The 18,177-nt window shown below is 32.1% G+C and overlaps 2 protein-coding genes across 4 annotated transcripts; both read left to right on the plus strand.

Annotated features, from left to right (window-relative positions):
- The first annotated feature begins 189 nt into the window (after nt 1-189).
- On the plus strand, nt 190-15,107 carry LOC100748748 (vacuolar protein sorting-associated protein 13B). 3 transcript variants are annotated; one of them, XM_012384623.3, is made up of 31 exons: nt 190-475; nt 550-727; nt 804-882; nt 959-1,134; nt 1,208-1,311; nt 1,392-1,641; nt 1,723-1,910; nt 1,986-2,195; nt 2,273-2,411; nt 2,482-2,599; nt 2,702-2,844; nt 2,912-3,084; nt 3,171-3,347; nt 3,453-3,741; nt 3,810-3,972; nt 4,032-4,416; nt 4,553-4,679; nt 4,755-4,922; nt 4,999-5,222; nt 5,311-5,530; nt 5,593-5,797; nt 5,868-6,045; nt 6,101-8,221; nt 8,302-8,397; nt 8,489-12,056; nt 12,135-12,539; nt 12,625-12,801; nt 12,865-13,035; nt 13,105-13,298; nt 13,370-13,708; nt 13,798-15,107. In XM_012384623.3, the coding sequence occupies exons 1-31, from the start codon at nt 389-391 to the stop codon at nt 14,026-14,028; spliced, it is 11,283 nt and encodes a 3,760-aa protein (XP_012240046.1). In that variant the 5' UTR covers nt 190-388; the 3' UTR covers nt 14,029-15,107. The 3 variants fall into 3 exon arrangements, with proteins under 3 accessions (XP_012240046.1, XP_012240038.1, XP_033176218.1); XM_012384615.3 differs by having other exon boundaries at nt 389-475; nt 4,544-4,679; XM_033320327.1 differs by lacking the exons at nt 190-475; nt 550-727; nt 804-882; ... (6 more) ...; nt 2,482-2,599; nt 2,702-2,844 and having other exon boundaries at nt 2,945-3,084; nt 3,199-3,347; nt 4,544-4,679.
- Nucleotides 15,108-16,976: 1,869 nt separating this feature from the next.
- On the plus strand, nt 16,977-18,021 carry LOC100744635 (H/ACA ribonucleoprotein complex subunit 2-like protein). Its single transcript, XM_012385003.3, has 4 exons — nt 16,977-17,000; nt 17,057-17,315; nt 17,395-17,467; nt 17,566-18,021. Exons 2-4 carry the CDS (start codon nt 17,147-17,149, stop codon nt 17,795-17,797), a joined length of 474 nt encoding a protein of 157 aa, XP_012240426.1. The 5' UTR covers nt 16,977-17,000; nt 17,057-17,146; the 3' UTR covers nt 17,798-18,021.
- The last annotated feature ends 156 nt before the right edge of the window (nt 18,022-18,177 follow it).

Raw genomic sequence — 18,177 nt, forward strand, 5'->3', positions numbered from 1 at the left:
CTCATAAAAATGTTCAAAATTCAATTGCTTTAAGAATGAAAATGTATTGTTAGTAGAATTGTCAAATATTTATATTGAACTTTCTTTGCTATTTATATTGTATTTCTATATATATTGAATCTATGTTAAAGTTAATAATTATCTATATTTTACTTTTAATCTTTAAATAATTTTACCATTTCCAGATAAACTTTTGCATTTTTAAATATTATAAGTGGTCAAATATTCATTTTTTCTTATTATTATACCTGTTACTTCTACCAATATATTTGGTAAGCGTATTTAATCAATTGACGGACTAAAAAAATAAATTATTAGAGAGTTTTAGATTTACATAAATTTATTAAACCTACAAGAGTATGTGGAATGTATTGAGTTATCAATCACAATGTTCAAATTGGAATCATATATAACACCAGTGATTCTCAGTTATGTGGAAAAGTATGTGAAAAATTTTAAACCAGAACAATCTCAGGTATGTATATATGTTTTACATAATAATGAGTCTATATTTATTTTCTTCGCATGTGTTTATTATCTCATTTTCAGGTTTCCTTATGGGGTGGTGATGCATCATTTCAAAACCTTGATCTACGACTAGAAGTTTTGGAAGAACAACTAAATCTTCCCTTTGTTTTTGTTAGTGGTCATATACATGAATTACTTATTCATGTTCCTTGGGTAAAAATTACTTCAGAGCCAATTGTGATTACCATTAATACAATAGGTAAGTATTGGATAACATGATTGACACTCGTTACAAAACTGAATACATAGAAGTGAAACTTTAATCTTTATTTCAGAATGCATTTTAAAATTAAAAGATGATAATAAAGTGGAGACCAATCCTACCACCTTACAGAGGAGGCAAGAGATACCGCAGTAAGCAACCTATTATTATTACTAAAACCACATATTGTGTTATAATCATTCGTATCTGTTACTATTTAATTTCTAGGGAAGAAGCTCCCCCTGGATACATAAAAAGCATAGTAACAAAAGTTGTAAATAACATAACAATTAATTGTAATAATTTAATTCTAAAATATGTGGAAGAAGATATTGTTCTTAGTGTCAATGTCAGATTTTTAAGCATGCAAACTGTTGATAACAAATGGGAACCAGCATTTACAGGTATATATTCCATGTTATGTTTCTAAGAGTTTCTAACAGTATATTTTAAATACATACACATGTTTCCTTTCAGATGTTAACACATATGAAGTTATGCTTAGGAAAGTTATTACTATTCAAGATTTAACATTATGTTTAGATAAAATGGATGCATCTGGGAAAATAGAAATATATCAGGTATTAACTACTTATTACAATTAACTGAAAATTTTGAGCAATAAGATAAGAATATAAAAATATCCTATTTTGTAATTTAGGATCCTGTCCTATATCGATGTTCGGTTATAATACGTTTAATCATAAACTACCATAGTAATACTGCAAGAAAAGCTTCAATTACACGATTAGATCTTCATTGCCAAAAAATGGAATTCAGTATAACAGAGCAACAAGTACCAATGTTACTTAGATTAGCTGCCTTAATAATGGCTTTGCAAACAAAGCAATTTCCATCTAGTAAAGAAAAATCGTTAATTTCTGTAGAAGAAAGGGAGGACAGTATACAAGGTTTTGTTTCATTTTACTCCATACAAGATACAGCTATATGATATCATTTCTATATACATACTTCGGTATTTAATATTATAGATGATACAGATCATGTGAGTGGAACTGCTGCAGACAGTACAGGATGGGGTGGATGGGCTTGGAACATGGTGTCATCTTTGTTACCTATTGATTGGGAAAATGACTGGTCTACAGAGCAGCAAATGGCTTATTCTGGACATACCATTCATTTAGGCGTATATGTACAAGATGCGACTTTAACTTTTAAGGTACTTATCTACAATAAGATAAGCGGGGAAAATAAAATATAAGTAAATAATTTTTATTTTTTCTTACGTATATAGACAGTTGAAAATGTTAAAGAACAATTGTTTTATAAATCCCGTAAACTTCGGTATAAATCGTTTTTAACATTGCGATTAAATGGTGTGGTAGTGGATACATTGCTCCAAGGAATTGCAATGACTAGTTTTCAAATTGGAATGGGTTGCATACGCGTATATCCAAGAGGAAGTTGTAGTTGTGGTCATCTTGAAGTAGTCGATGGGGCACAAGTAATATTTTATACTATAACTTCTAAATATATTTTATTCAAACTGCAACGAATAATATAATAAATTATCTTGTTTAGCCACCTTTGTATTTAGTAGCTGGCAAGTTTAATACACGGTACTTAAAAGATTCATTATTTGATGATGAATCAGTGGAGAATAAAGGAAGAAAACGGGAATATAAACAAGGAATATATTATTATCTATGTACAGCTTCAGGTAATAAAACTTTGAATCTATATTCATAATTTTAGATTTTATAATAAATAGTTTTATAAAACATGCGTAGAGGAGCGGTTAATAGAACGATGTCCCGCATTCTCCATGGATTACGTTCATTGCACCGAATTGCCAGATGACATAACACCTGAAAAACTGGCAGAGTTTGGGTCTAATTTTGAATATAGGTAACTGAGTTCTCTCTCTCTCTCTCTCTCTCTCTCTCTCTCTCCCTCTTTCTCTCAGAAAATTAGAAAAATGTAATATAAATACTTATAATTCTTTTTCAGTAATTTCCACGAACGTAGAGTAATGAGATATATTATAGGCGATTTAACTATTAGATTATGTTCGGGTGTTTTTCATCGTATTGAAACAATAAAACAAGCTGCTGCAAATTATGATTACAATCCTTATCTGGTTACAAAACTAGGTATATATTCAATTACAATTATATGAAAAAAAAACTTGTTTAGAAAATTATCATGTATAAATTGCAGATCCACTCGTAGATGAACTCCCCCCAGTTACATTGGAAGAATATGAAGCATTAAGAGAAAATGTATCTATGGTTGAGACAAAATTAATAATAGTTAAAGCCTCACTTCAATTGCAATTGGCAGATCATTCTATTACTGGACTTCCACGACAACGAAAGATAGTTGAAAGTCGAGTAAGTACTAAGTGGTCTAATATACATAAACATAATAAATAATTTTTATGTTACTATTATTTATTCCTTTCATATTATTTTGTTAGACGACGCCTTTAACACCTGCTCTTACAGACGATCCTTTCATGAGCATTGAATGTGATGAAGCGATAGTAACTATACTTCAACCTTTATATCCATTTAGGCTTGCAGCTTGTGCATCCAAACAGACTGATCTTCCAACTGAAATGTTTAATCAGTGTCATAAGATTATTACATTGCAGGTAATGGAGAAGTTACTTCAATGTATGCGCGATTATCTTTCTTTTCTTTTTTTCTTTTTTATTTTATTTGTATATAATTGTATAATAAAATACGCGTTTAACTAGGTAAATGGAACCAGAAGTCAACTTTATTTGACGAAAAATTGCCATACATCAATAATAATGCCCTACTCCATCGAATGTGAAATCAAGAAATTATTGTATCCGCAGTATTGGAAAAATGTCGATTTAATACATGAAATATACGCAGTACATATTGACAGCATTACAGTTACTGGAACAAAGGCAAAGCTAATGGCTGCTGTATCTATCTTAACTTCAATTTTTGACGCTGGTGATACAACTAATCCTCTTGTTTGTTCCTCTTTATTCAATGATGCTTGTCAAGAAACAAGTATGTACTATACTACCATATCAATTGATCAATAACTTTTTAAACATTATATATCACAAACATTTCAGACCCTGTATATCTAGAATTGTTACTGGAAAACGTAAATTGCAAAAAGTTGTCATCTTTGGTTACAATATCAAATGAATTAAATATAAGTTCGGTAAAAATGTTTGCACTCAATGAGTCACAGCAAGCCTTTATATTTTCAGGACCAGAAAGTAATATTTACTGGTTAGTATCCTTTAAATATTCTGGTTATAAATAAATTGATAATATCTTTTATATTTTAGTGATGTAGAAAACAAATCATTACTAACGGTTGTAATACAGTTTCCGCAAAGTATTGAAAGACAAACGCATCCACCTTTGATTTCACTTCAAATGGCAGATATCAGGGCTTCACTTGATCCATTACTTTTTAAATGGCTAGAATATCGTGTTACGTATTATAATTTAGGTACCTTATGTACCACTCGACCCGAAATCCAACAGTTTGAAGGTGCGTCATCAGATACTGGTACAAAGAAAAAAACATTTCCCAGTTTACACGAAAGTGTACATAGCTCCTCAGACAAAGAAAAACGAAAATCCGTCATAGCCACGGAAAAGTCAAAAACTGTACAAAATGATGAAATGCAAAAAAAACATGATTCTAAATCCGAAAATGGAAGACAGGTACATTGCTTATTATTTCGGTTGATAATGACGAAGTTTCAAGTAATGTCCAATAAACATTAACGTCTTTTTTTATTAATTATTTGCATAATGTTTTTATTAGTTAGAAAGAATTAATCTATGATAGAACTTACAGAATTTGGGAATATTGGCCAGATTAGCAGAAATGTATCCATGGTGGTGTGGTCTTGTGTTAAGTGGATGTGTTGGACATATTGTTATTTACATACCATCAATCACAATGAGTGGTATTGGTGCATATGGTAAATATATATACAAGCTTTATAAAATTAGATATTTGTATATTTTATAATATTAATCTTCATTAATCAATTTAGGTATAGAAGAAGCCAAAGACAAAGCATTAAAAAGCGATAATAAGTTACAGATATTGATCATAAAATTACCTTCTCTTCTCGTTCATTCATCTAATATAAATTTTGAATTACTCGCACCTTACCTTCAGGAATTACCTGTTAAATTACCGAAATCAATGTGGACGAATAGTAAGTAATAAACAATACATCAAAAAACACTATTTGATTTCACAGTGATGATCACATTCACAGTGATTTATTTCAGAATTGCAAAGTTTCCCATGGACATTAAGCCTTGTTGATTTCCATTGTTACATGTTACAACAACAGACACAAAAGAACTTTATTAAAAAAGTATCAGTAAATGCTACAGTTGCTCTTACAACAAAAATCGTAACATCTCCATCTGGAGGAAGTACTTTAGCTGCTTTGGGTGTCTGTGTTCACATTGATAATTCTCCTATTATTGTTTCGATCTCTGAAGAACAGGTATAAAATCATTTTATCCGATACTCGCGAAAGACATAAAATATTGACATATTATTATACAACTGTATGAATTAAATATTCACTTTAGGTAGTTTTCACGAGTAAAATCATCTCGAGTATTTTAAACACTTTGCAAATTACAACTAGTAATAATAAAAGTGTTATAGCTAGTACTCAAATAAATACCGAAGCACAAGTAGTTCTTCCTATTGTACCACAAACTCCATCTACACCAACACAATTACTATATCCCGAAGATACAACTACAAACTCGACTCTTTCAACTTCAAAAGATGAGAGTACACCAGGTACATTATAAATAAGCGTATATTTAAGTGTACCTTTATATATAATATCGTGTATTTTGTAGACTCCGATGAATTAGTTTTGACAGCATGGATTCAATGGACTATAACAAAAATTGCGATTAAATTATACGTCACGGAGAAAGAGACTTTATCTTCACTAAAATTAGTACTTGAATTGGAAGACATTATTACTTCTTTAGACTTGCAACCTATTTATTTTAAGCTAAAAAATAAAGTTACAACAGCCACTATATTTCATTATACAAGGTACACCATTACATGGAAAAATACTTCATACAATTTTATATAACAAATGCTAAAATCTATGTTTTAATAGACCACTGAATTCACCAACTTGGGATATCGGTGAGTATGTAGGTGCGGTTCTTTGTGGAAGAGAAGACAGTTTAGAAAAAGGTGACGATTCCGGCTTTTTAAGTTTTACCCTCACTAGAGCAAAATCGGGGAATGTTCACACACGATGGGGTACTTATAAACGGCATAAGAGTCAGAAGGTATTTAACGTTTAAAACAAATAATATTTTGATTATATCTGATTTTTCTTTGCAGTTTCAGAAAGACATAATAACAGAAACAACTTTATCTGCTAATAGTTATATTTCCGAAGTAGTTATAAAAATACAAATGGTGGACATAATTTTACCGCTTACCATAGTTAGTAAATATATGCAATTAATAAAACCTTTTACGGGTCTCTACCAATCTGTTGAAAAAGATATAATGGAAACTTCTGAACAAAATGTAACAACACGCTTAAACAGCATTACTAGTCTTGATAATGAAATGTTACCATTAATATATCTGGACTTTAAAGGACTTAGACTGATGCTACCAGTTTCAAACATAACAAAATTCAAACCCCAACATGATTTATTAATGATTCAATTGGACGGAATTCGTATCACACCCCATGCAGAAAATCCGATTTGCAGAACACCTTTAAGATTAGATATATATCAACTCGCAGCTCAAGCAAATATTTTAAGTATACCAGGTTCTGCTGTAGAAGATCGACAATATCAGATTAATATAAAAAGTGTATGTGCCCATACAACTACTTGGAAGAATTATCAAATGACTATAAATAAGAAAATGTCCCAATCATATTTATATACCATGAACGAAAATCCTGCGTTGGAATGGAATAAACTTGGACATGGAAGTAGTTTAGAACGGCAGTTCTCTACACTTCCACTGTTATCGAAATTCGATTTGTGCTTAATCATTGCACCGCCGGTTCTATTTAAACCAGATATTACAGTATGTGGAAGTGCAATTGAAGTAAATTGTATCACAGATATTGAAGTAACAATAAATTTAGACCAGATTCAGTTGATTTCAATCTTAAATAATGAATTAAAAAATTTATTATTGAAAGATTTTGAACGACATAAAAGTGCAAATACATATATCAGTACATCACAGAAACCTCTTTCAACTGCCGGGAGTGTTAAACAAATTACTTGGATAAAACAATCTTGTGATGACATAGACGTTGATGTCACCAAGGATAGCGGTATAGACTTTGAAACATCTAGCATAAATTCCACAATCGTTGGCAAACCAATATCTGCAGATACTTCAATACTTTTACCATTTGAATTTCTGGTGAACTGTGGAAAAATAACATTCGTGTTGTATGATATTCATCAAGCAGTCACAGAGTATGAAGTAGACATAAATGAAGTTGAAGAAGATGAGGGTGAAAGTCAGAAACAACCGCTTTTTTACATAATGGTTAATCAACCGAATATTTATTTTTCACAACAGCATCCATCGCAAAAAGTGCAAGTATCTTGTTTCGATATAACAATGGCACTTGGGGACAAGGACAAACAAGAATTAATTTCAATACCAACTGAAAAGGATTTTAAAGTTTTTATGATTGAAACAAAAAATGGAGATTTACATCCAGATACAGGCATTCCCCCATCTTTTATAACAATAAAATACGAAAAAACTATAGGGAAGAATCCACAATTTTTTATAGATGTAGGTAGACCTACAAAAATTTATTTCTCTTTATCGAGGCTAAATCAGATATATATTATAAAAAGTAAGATATTGTCATGCTTTATAAAAGAGTATGAAACAATATCAGAACAACATGACAATATGAAAATATCTCCAACAATGAAATTAAAAAAATTAAATTGGCCTGATATGAATATATGCACAAAACAAGTTGTAGTATCCCTTAAAACCGATTCCGGCGCCGAAATAATAACTAGTTTAGCTTCGTTATCCGGAAATATTTCATCTCTTCTTAGACCTGATAGAATATATTCTAACACATCTATAGACTCCTTTATCATTTCTGCAATTCTTAATGGAAACATAAAAGTACTCTTGAATCCATGGTGCTGTAATATTACAGTGTGTTTGCTTTGGGAGACTTGGTTAAATGTCGATTCTATTCCTCAAATACAAATACAAGCAGACAGTGATAGTCTCCATTTAGATTTTGGACCAGAACAAATAAAAATTATAAAAAATGTTATCGATGATCTCCAACTACTATTAAATGAATTGACAAGATCATCTTCGACATGTAGAAGTAATGAGAAACAAATTGTTCTATCAACTGAACAACATTATAAGGATGATCTCAAAGCAGGTGCATTCCAATTTGTGAATGGAAATGCAGATGAATTACCATTCCCATATCAAGTAAGTTTCATATCATATGCTTCTTCAGTAGAATCTTTAAAGAGATATTTAATATTTTGTCCTATTATTTAACTCATCAGGTTATTTTCTTCACTTATCCCCAACAATCAATGGCTTGGAGGTATCCTCAACCAAGAACATTAACTAAAATACATATATCTCCAGTTCCATTTGAAGTAAGCAGAACAAAACATTTTTTTCACAAGAGTAATATTTTAAACAGACAGGATTTAGTTTAATCTTTAAACAATTTTTTTATATTTTTAGACACTAGATTCTGATATTGGGTACGTCGATAAAGTACTGTGCGCTCTTGAATATTGGAGCGACTGTCACATGTCCTATCAGCGATATGCCGACTTCTACCTATCAGAAACAGATTCCTATCGTTTAGAGCTTCCTGAAAAAGCACCAGCAAGAGCAGTGGCTTGTATATGGCGCGTAGTTCTACTATCAAACAATAATCGACCTTTTTCCAAAACCATAATCTCAGCCCGGATTCTTGCAGCTTGTTTACGCATCGATTCGTATTTCAATTCTTCAATTATACCTAACATACAAGCTGCACTTAATATTGGCACTATTCATGTATCTATGTACAATCACGTTAGTACAATTACGTATAACAATTTACAATCACCTTTGAAGAATTATACTTTAAAAGGTACAATACCCGAAACGCAATGTTTTATGACCTTTGAACATAAAGGAGCTATACTCGTACTTAATAGATGGATTGACGGCTCAGTGCTCATTGATATTAGCGGAATATTTGGAGTACATATACTAGATTATGGTCATTTAACCATGCAAGAAATACTAGATCCTTTAGAAGCAAGATTGCAATTATCGCTATCTGACAAAACGGATGTATCCTTCACATGCAGTCCATTTGCGTTAAAGTTGAGTCCAACAATAGCTCATACACTTGTGGTTTCGATGCATTTATGGTATGCATCTTTAGAAGAAGAAAATAAAACCACTATTCTATTCACACGCTATGTAATAGCTAACGATAGCAATGTGCCTATCCTCTTTGGTCAAAGTGGTACAGGAGACAACATATTATTGGAAAGTAGGCAATGTATCTTTTACTCATGGAGAAATATTGGCAACAAAATGTTACGAATAGCAATAGAAGAAAATATTTGGTTATGGAGCAAATCATTTTCTGTTGGTGTAGATGGAATTCAAGCTGTTGAATTCAGTAATTCTGTTACAAAAGCGTCAGCATTCGTAAGCGTTACGTCACTTTCAGCTACACAAAAGCTTATAACATTTTCTGGTCAACTTGTAATTTCAAATCAGTTAATAGACAATTTCGAAATGAGATTAGTCAAGTACGAAGCTGACGTGGGATCAAAGGTGACTGTATTAAAAGATATTTATTCCGTTTCTGGTAAAACTCGACCACCATCAGTTATACTTGATGGAAACAAGAAAATGGCAATACGTCTACGATTTACCAATGTTCCAAATTTATCTTGGACAGGAGATATACCCCTTCAACCAAATGCCAAGTGGGGGCAACCATGGCTTGTTAAAGTTCCATTACAAGAACGTGGCCAATTTTTAAGCATTTGGGTGCGGATAATAACGCAAATAATTCAAGATAAGACCAAAGTATTAGCTGTACTTAGCCCACTTTACATGATTCGCTCGCATTTACCAGTGCCAGCTAGGGTACAAATGGATACACCTTCGTTGAAAATATCTTTATGCACAATGGTAAATGGTCGGGGTGAAAGACAGCAACTATACTGTCCTGGAACGTTTGAACATTTCCACCAACTAACATTTCAATTAGAAACCGGAGTTTCTACATCTAATCCGTATGTGCCATTATCGTACAGTTCTGTAGATCAAAGGAAATTCTTTAGAAGACCGGAAGTCGAAGATATCGATAGCATCTTGCAAGATCTTGAAAATCAGAAAGATAAAACGGAATGGCCATTCCAAGGAGATGAGTTTGAGGAATGGATATCTGCTGAACAACCACAAACACACGTACAAGTGAAATACCAAGATGCTGGATTAGTTTCGAGTACTTTATTATTAGAATTGCAGCCTTGGTGTTTTATGTTAAATTCCATGGGCTGTCATTTATCTCTTGTATCAGAAGATATCGAACTTTGCCAGATTCCTCACTATGGAATCGTAACACCACCAAAATTGGAAGGCACATTTCACTTGTGTGTCGGTATCGGTGATACATTCTACACTTCCCAAGCATTACAGCTAGATCGACCTGATTGGAGTCAAAGTTTCTATATGCCTCGAATTGGTGGACTCATCCCTGCCACAGGAAACATTAAATCATGTGTTGACTGCGGCTCAAGTGTCTCACTCATGAGCATTAATTCGAGTATGCACGAAGATATGCGTCTTGTGCGTATAATGAGTAGCCACGTTATTAGTAATTTAACATCTCAAGAGTTATGCATAGCAACATTGGCGGTACACGAAGATGCAACCAGACTTGAATTGCCCAATGATCTTACTCCTTATAGCCTTAATATTTCACCATCCGAAGATCAAAAACAAGGTATTCCGATTACACAGTGGTATACATTATACATGGAAGACATTGTAGAACCTCTTGTACTATATATATCTTTGAGCGTAGGGCACAAATGGTCTTGTCCAATTCGAGTTGACCAGGGTATGAGTCGTAAATGTGTTGCTATACCAAATGGCTCTAGCACCATGCCTGTAGTCATTACAATACAGGAAGATAGGGGTACAATGTACATAATGATTCATATGGATTATCATCCTCAATTATTGATTGAGAACACCTGTGCTTTTAAAATCCTATTGGGTCAAGCTAATGAAACAGCAGAAGGGATAATACCAGATGCATTGCACTTTACATGGATTTGTGAAATAGAAAGCAATGCAACAAGTCATTATTCCATTCCATCTATCAGTAACAGACTACCTGATGCACCAGTTACTAATGTATCGAATATACTTCTGTTTTCTGCTGTAACGAACAATTATAATGATCAGGTTATCAGAAATAAAGAATTGCGATGGTCAAGAGGTATAAATTTATCCGCCATATCCAGTGCACCAGTGGATCAGTATGTACGACTACCATCCTATGGAGATGTAAAGTTAATCATGCAGAATCGTTGTTACACTACCTATATTAATATTGTTCCAATATCTCAAGTGGAAGTGTCTGCAAGGGACATCAGAAGTCGACTTTTACGAAAAGAAAGCGAAATGAAAGATATGGTGACGATGCATGATAAATTTACTTCTGATCCAGATGGTCAGCCAGTCATAAATGTACAGAGTTCTGAGAGCTCGACTTCGGTAACAACCTTCTTCTCGGCACAAGACGAAACTATAGCTACAGAAACTAAAACTTCTTCACAGCTAAATTTAAGACAGTTAATAACTGATGTAGAAAATGTAAAAGCTAACGTAAATGATGATACAAGGGATACTGAGGAGAACAATTCTAAAGAAGGGTCTGCGACCATTTGTCTCCGAGGTGTTACCATTATCATCATGCATGATATGAATGAAAATGCTCAAAAGATTGAAGTGGCCAGCTTGTCTATGACCGATGTTATAGTCGCTATTAATGCAAGATCTAAAATTGTAAATTTACGTGCTTTCATAGGAGATCTACAGTTAGATAATCAGCTATTTGATCAAGGGGGTTTCGATTTTCCAGTAGTACTAATCAGTCAAAGTCCGCTTATGATGAAAGAAACAACATTTTATACAAGCAGTTGTTTAATGAATAAGATAGAACAAATAAGAGAAAATTCGTTGATTGCGATTGATTATATACTAGAAAATCAAGGACAATTAAAAGGTATTTAATATTTTTAAATGTGTTTAATAAACTCTTTTCTATTCTACAAATATTAATTTTTTCTTAATAATGTTTTAGCATCAAAAGATCTTCATATAAAAATTGCACCAATCAGTGCTTACATTGAAGATACATACATAACACAATTATTAAATTATGCAACTTCGATGGCACCACCTCGATTTTTGCTACCAGATGACATGAAAAAGACAAGAACACTAGTTTCAACTATTGGAGTATACATTCCTGATTACATAATGGTTTACTCTAGAATATTAAGCGCCCCATTAAGATTACAAAATTTAAAGATAGATCCGGTATCTATCTTATTAAGTGTTCATACCTCTGTACGTTTATACGTGGCTTTAGACCATTCTCCTTTATATTTTGGTACTTTTGAAAAGAAAAATATTTTAACTACACCTTATAGACTTGGCAATGCTCTCACAATGCATTACTTATCTGGTGCTATATTCGGAGCAGGTATGAAAGTAATATTATTCAAATTTCTTAATATTATATTACTTTTTAATTTATATTATAGTATATTAAAATATTCGTGCCTTAGGTTGGGTAGTAGGATCATTAGAAATATTAGGTTCTCCTGGCAGCTTAGCACAAGCTCTTGGTTCAGGACTTAGAGATTTTATTTCCCTTCCATTCCAAGGCCTGTTGCAAGGACCATGGGGTTTTATCGTTGGAATAACGCATGGTTCTGCCAGTTTGATGAGACATGTTACAGCAGGTATTAATGAATACAAACATCTATCATAACTACAAAATTCACTTATAATTTTATATTACGCAGGTACGTTAAACTCTGTAACGAAACTAGCATCTAGCGTAGCACGAAATTTGGATCGTTTAACGCTCGATGAGGAACATCTTCAGCGGCAAGAAGAATCTAGAAGAATGCGTCCTCAAGGAATGGCACAAGGACTATACCAAGGATTGACAGGACTTGGAATGAGTCTTCTTGGTACATATATGGCTATATTTCTTTTTGATTCAGTACTTCATGTTGTTTAATTTCTTCTTTAATTTTTAGCCGCAGTTGCGGGTTTGGCACATCATCCTTTGCAACAAGTTTGGTCAGGAGAAATAACAACCAAAAGTATCGTGACTGGCGTTGGACTTGGACTAGTTGGAGTAGTTACGAAACCTTTAAGTGGGGCTGCAGAACTAGTTGCATTGACAGGACAAGGATTACTTCAAGGAGCTGGCTGGAATTCTTTGCCTTCGGTGAATAATTTCACGGAATTTATTTTAGACGTTATTAATGAAATTAATTGATAATAAATGCATCTTTACAGCCTCGACAACGACCAGTAGTCCAATACACGTCCGGAAATAATAATGCAATTATTAGATATGCCTGGTGGTTGTTACCCTTACTTGAAAATAATCACGGGAATATCTTGCATGTTACTAATGCAGATTATGTGATCCAACAAGGCAGTAGTCGTGCTATAACGTTAGTTCTAACACGGCATGCGTTATTATTAGTTAATACAGCTGAAGATAACGTAGAACGGATATATTTATTGAAAGATCTAACGAGTGCTGATCATCATTTGGAATCAACAATATGTTTGTACTGCTCTCCTGAGACAACACAAACTAATAGATCTATATCTCCAGCGCCATACGAGGTATGATATATTTTTATATTTATATTAGGTATATATATTTTTCTATTACTAATTAGGTATAATATTTATATTTAAAATTTTTCTTATAGATGGATCGAGAAATGCGAGCACGAGTGGCGGAATATGTACGAACCAGTAGTACTGGTTTAGCTAGCGTTTCTACAAATAGCGATGTACAGTCCGATATTTTTGAGAATACCACTCCCAATTCTGATCGTACACTTACATTTTACGTTTCTCCAGACTCACGTAATTATCTATTATCATTGTTTAACATTGCTAAACGACAGAGTCAAGGTAGCGGATTTACAGTGTTATAATGAATAAATAGAGTATCTTAGAGTATTTTCTTTACTCAGAAGTAGAAACAGTGATTGACGCTTATAAAACATGAAAAGTGATAAAATAGTATTATGCCTTCGATTTAGAAATTTTTTGAAAAATGTATGTCCGAAACAAATCCGAATTATGCGATATCTATATGTACATATCTTCGGTAACATTTTTTATTTTATTCTGGATAATGGACTTAAATTTATGAATTTTATTTCGTAAAAATATCCTATAATGTGCGACACATTATAGGATATGCACAAGAAATATTCTTACATAAGAAATGCTTTTTCAATTTTTATATGAAAATTTGTATCATGAAAAATTCTCCACAAACTTTGTTTATTAAATAACGTATATAATGTACATATCGTAGAAAAATCATGAAAGTATGTGTGCAAATTTAAGTATGGTGGATACATTTTCATTAATATACAGATTAATCCAGCTAAATGAGATCATCTAAATATCTGCCTTATTTATTGTTGTATAAAAAGCTTCTTAGGACAAAGTATTTTAAGTATCACACGCAACAGTGGAAATAGGTCTTTTTATAATCTTTTTTTTTTTTTTTTTTAATGGAACTTCAAGAGCATCAGTATCTTTTTCAATAAAATCATATATATATATTTATTTGTCGATATCCTTGTAGAGCGCAAAAAAAAGAAATCTAACGACCTTAAGAACCATATATAAACATATATACATACAAAATTTGAAGCCTTATCCAAATTTTTGTATGTCTGTACTTATGTTTAATCGACAGCTGACAAAACTTTAAAAATCCAAATTTTTGCTTCCTAAATAAAATTTTTTAACTTTCAAGAATTCAAATGAAAGTTTAGGGCGTAAGGAATTAATTCAGATTAGTTTTATGTAAATATTCTCCCTGGTTTAAACAAGTTTAAAAAATCTATCAATTGGTGGACAATGAAACACTATAACCATCTAACGGTAAAATGATGAAACTAATCTCTATCACGAAATTAAAAAATAAAATTTTTCGATCTATAAGGTGAATTTTTGAACTGTTCAAAAATTGAATCAAAGCTTTAATTCTCAAAAATCTTGTCTGTATAATATTATTCTGATTTCCTACATAATTATTAATTACATGTAAATTAATAACTGTTAACATTGGTACAAACTGACACAGTGCTGTAGTTTAAACATAATAACGTCATCTATCAGTTAAAGATTTTACTTATTAGTACCACCAGAGAGGACTATATTCAAAATATGGTATTTTGTATTAATTGCATGTAATTCATTAATTATGTAGGAAACCGGAATAATATTGTACAAAGAAGGTTTCGAACTGAAATTTACAGGGTGCAATAAAATATTTCATATCTTATATATTTATTAAAAGTAATCATTACATATTATTTATATATTACATTAATCGTGCACAATATATTCCAACAAGTTAATTTATTTAAATAAAATGCATTACGTTAATAATAATAAATTCATTACACAATTCATTCATAAATCCGTTCTATTTCATTATTTTTATAAGGCATGCTACAAGATGTACATTGGTTATTTTCAATCGATGTTAAGACATTTCTACATAGAACATGCTTGTGTTTTATATTCAGCATTTTCAGACCTTTCCATAGATTCAGCTAAGCAAGATTGTTCGAACCATAAAGTAGAAATACTGGTTATAGTGTCTTTACCACAACGTGGTGACACTGTTCCCCATACTTCTATCTTACCTAATGCAGGTACTGAATTCTTTGTTTTACATATACAAATTCTTAAACTATTTATGCATGTTGTTAAGTATTGCAGGAAGGATTTTTGTAAAACATTTAAAAAAATTTGGTACAGGAATTGACTCATATTTACTTGGACAAAACAATAATCCAGCGTGCGTGGTGTCTAAAAATTCAGTACCTACATATGTTATAAATACATATGTTACATATAGAAGTAACGTCCATATTTATAGAAGGCTTAATACAAGCATATGCTAAAAATCCCTTATCAGTACCAGTTATTAAATTGGTAACTTTATATCCTTCTGTGCTAACATTACTGCATTGAATTTCTGGTCTTAAACGAGGATCACAGAAGTTGAAAAGCATTTTTATACTTTAAAAATACATATAACAACATGCTTTAGAGATTTTGCTTTTTTTTTTATTTATTAATATTTACAATCAATTCTCGCGTTGAGAATTTTCAGTAATTTTTTCTGGCGTAGCGCAGTGATATGGCTAATTATTTATAATAAGTTAATACTTATTATAGATAAGTATAATTTATAAGTGTTGTAAATAAGTAAATACTTTACTTAATATAAATATCTAATTAAATCTAGTGTTTAGGTCTAACGGGTAGTGTCTCTTCACCCTGCGGATCTGGTCCGACGTATCAAGTAATCCAGTAATTAGGGGGTTACGATGTTTGTTGACTCTTTTGCTATATCTGTCGCTATATTTTGCTATTCCTCTTTGACTGTGGGTATCTTGAGGTCGCGATGTATTAGTTCGTTGGTAACATAACAGGGTGCATTTATAAGGGGCATTTATAATCTTAGCGTTTCCGATTGGAAGCGTTGAAATATTTCAATGTTGCAATTACTTCCTGTTTTCCATAGTTGGATTCCGCAGGTCCAGACGGGTTTTATTACGGTCAGTGAGCCAATAGAATCTTTGGAGTTTGTCCTTGAGTTGCTTTGTTTTGTCTGTGATGTGATTTTTCCAAGTTAGTCCCCTGTCCAGGGTCATGCCCAGGTATCTGACTGTGTCCTTGCTAGGAATTGTTGTATTGTTGATGGTGACCTGGGGGCAGGTAAAGATTTTCTATTAACACAAGACAAATTTCATTTTTGTTTCGAAAATAGCGTGACCTCTACTGTTGTCATAACGTACTTTATGGTTAGGTTAGTCTGTAAGTATCGAAGGTTAGTCTGTATGTATCGAAGCTTAGTTTGTTAGTACCGAAGGTTAGTCTCTAACCTCTAAGTGAGTGTAAGGGCACGTGAGTCTGGTAGTACCGAAGGTTAGTCTCTAACCTCTAAGTGAGTGTAAGGGCACGTGGGTAAGATATAGTAAACTTTCGAACGGGAAATCATTATTATTATTGCAAAATATGGAGCAAATAACAATAAAAGAGGAAATTGACGATAGTGTGAGAGAAACAGAGACTGGTGATAATACAGAACTTAAATACGAAGAAAAATTAAAATACACAAGCCTTATAGCTAAACCCATGGCCCCAAAAAAATTAACCAAAAAAATTTATAAGTGTATTAAAAAAGGTATTTTTATAAAACAGTTGAATAGTAAAACATTTTTGTGAAGCATGTATATTTATGATTTGTAATATAACAATTTCAGCTGCAAAGCATAAATCTTATCTTCGTAATGGTTTGAAGGATGTTCAGAAGCATCTTCGCAAAGGAGAACAAGGGTAAAAATAAATTTTTATTTATAACTGTAATTAGATTTTCTGATAATTTTAATGATCAAAAGACTTTTTATTTGAAAGTATTTGTGTATTTTTATTAGATTAGTAGTCTTTGCTGGAGACGTATTTCCAATAGAAATCATGTGTCACTTACCAATTGTATGCGAAGACAAAAATATCCCATACTGCTACACACCTTCGAGACAAGACATTGGTGCTGCTATGGGTGTGAAAAGAGGCAGTCTTATGGTACTTATTAAGGAACATGAAGAATATAAAGAACTTTATGATGAAATAAAAACTGCGATGGTAACATTATCAACGCCACTATAGATATATATTTAACCATTTGTATTTTTAATCACTTTGTAAATAGAAGAGATTCATATATCCTTAAGAGAGAGAAGAGTATTGTATCAGAGACTGCAATTTTTTATACAAATATCTTTCATTATTATGATGTAACCTATTTATTATATAGATGGCAAGTTTTTTAACACAAATCACTGTATGATAAAAGAATCAAAAAAGAGATAGAAATAAAACTTTTCTAATTTAATCTCTTCCCGTGCCAGTTAGTTTGTCGGAACAGACCAGACAACGGGCAAAATACAGTTTATAAACTCGGCTTGTTATGTTTACGTTTGGCCCAAGTATCTGGTCGCGAATCAGTTAAAGATTTTACTTATTAGTGCCACCAGGGAGGACTATAT

Source organism: Bombus impatiens, unplaced genomic scaffold (assembly GCF_000188095.3).
Source record: "Bombus impatiens unplaced genomic scaffold, BIMP_2.2 scf_0020, whole genome shotgun sequence".
NCBI lineage: Eukaryota > Metazoa > Arthropoda > Insecta > Hymenoptera > Apidae > Bombus > Bombus impatiens.

Bases quoted from the DNA above. Each gene is read 5' to 3' on its own strand.
- LOC100748748 (XM_012384615.3), top strand. From the start codon at position 389: ATGTTCAAATTGGAATCATATATAACACCAGTGATTCTCAGTTATGTG. The intron at 2,600-2,701 runs GTAACTGAGTTC...ATTCTTTTTCAG, and splicing joins GGGTCTAATTTTGAATATAG to TAATTTCCACGAACGTAGAG. The intron at 4,680-4,754 runs GTAAATATATAT...TAATCAATTTAG, and splicing joins GAGTGGTATTGGTGCATATG to GTATAGAAGAAGCCAAAGAC.
- LOC100744635 (XM_012385003.3), top strand. From the start codon at position 17,147: ATGGAGCAAATAACAATAAAAGAGGAAATTGACGATAGTGTGAGAGAA. The intron at 17,316-17,394 runs GTATTTTTATAA...TAACAATTTCAG, and splicing joins TTATAAGTGTATTAAAAAAG to CTGCAAAGCATAAATCTTAT. The intron at 17,468-17,565 runs GTAAAAATAAAT...TATTTTTATTAG, and splicing joins CTTCGCAAAGGAGAACAAGG to ATTAGTAGTCTTTGCTGGAG.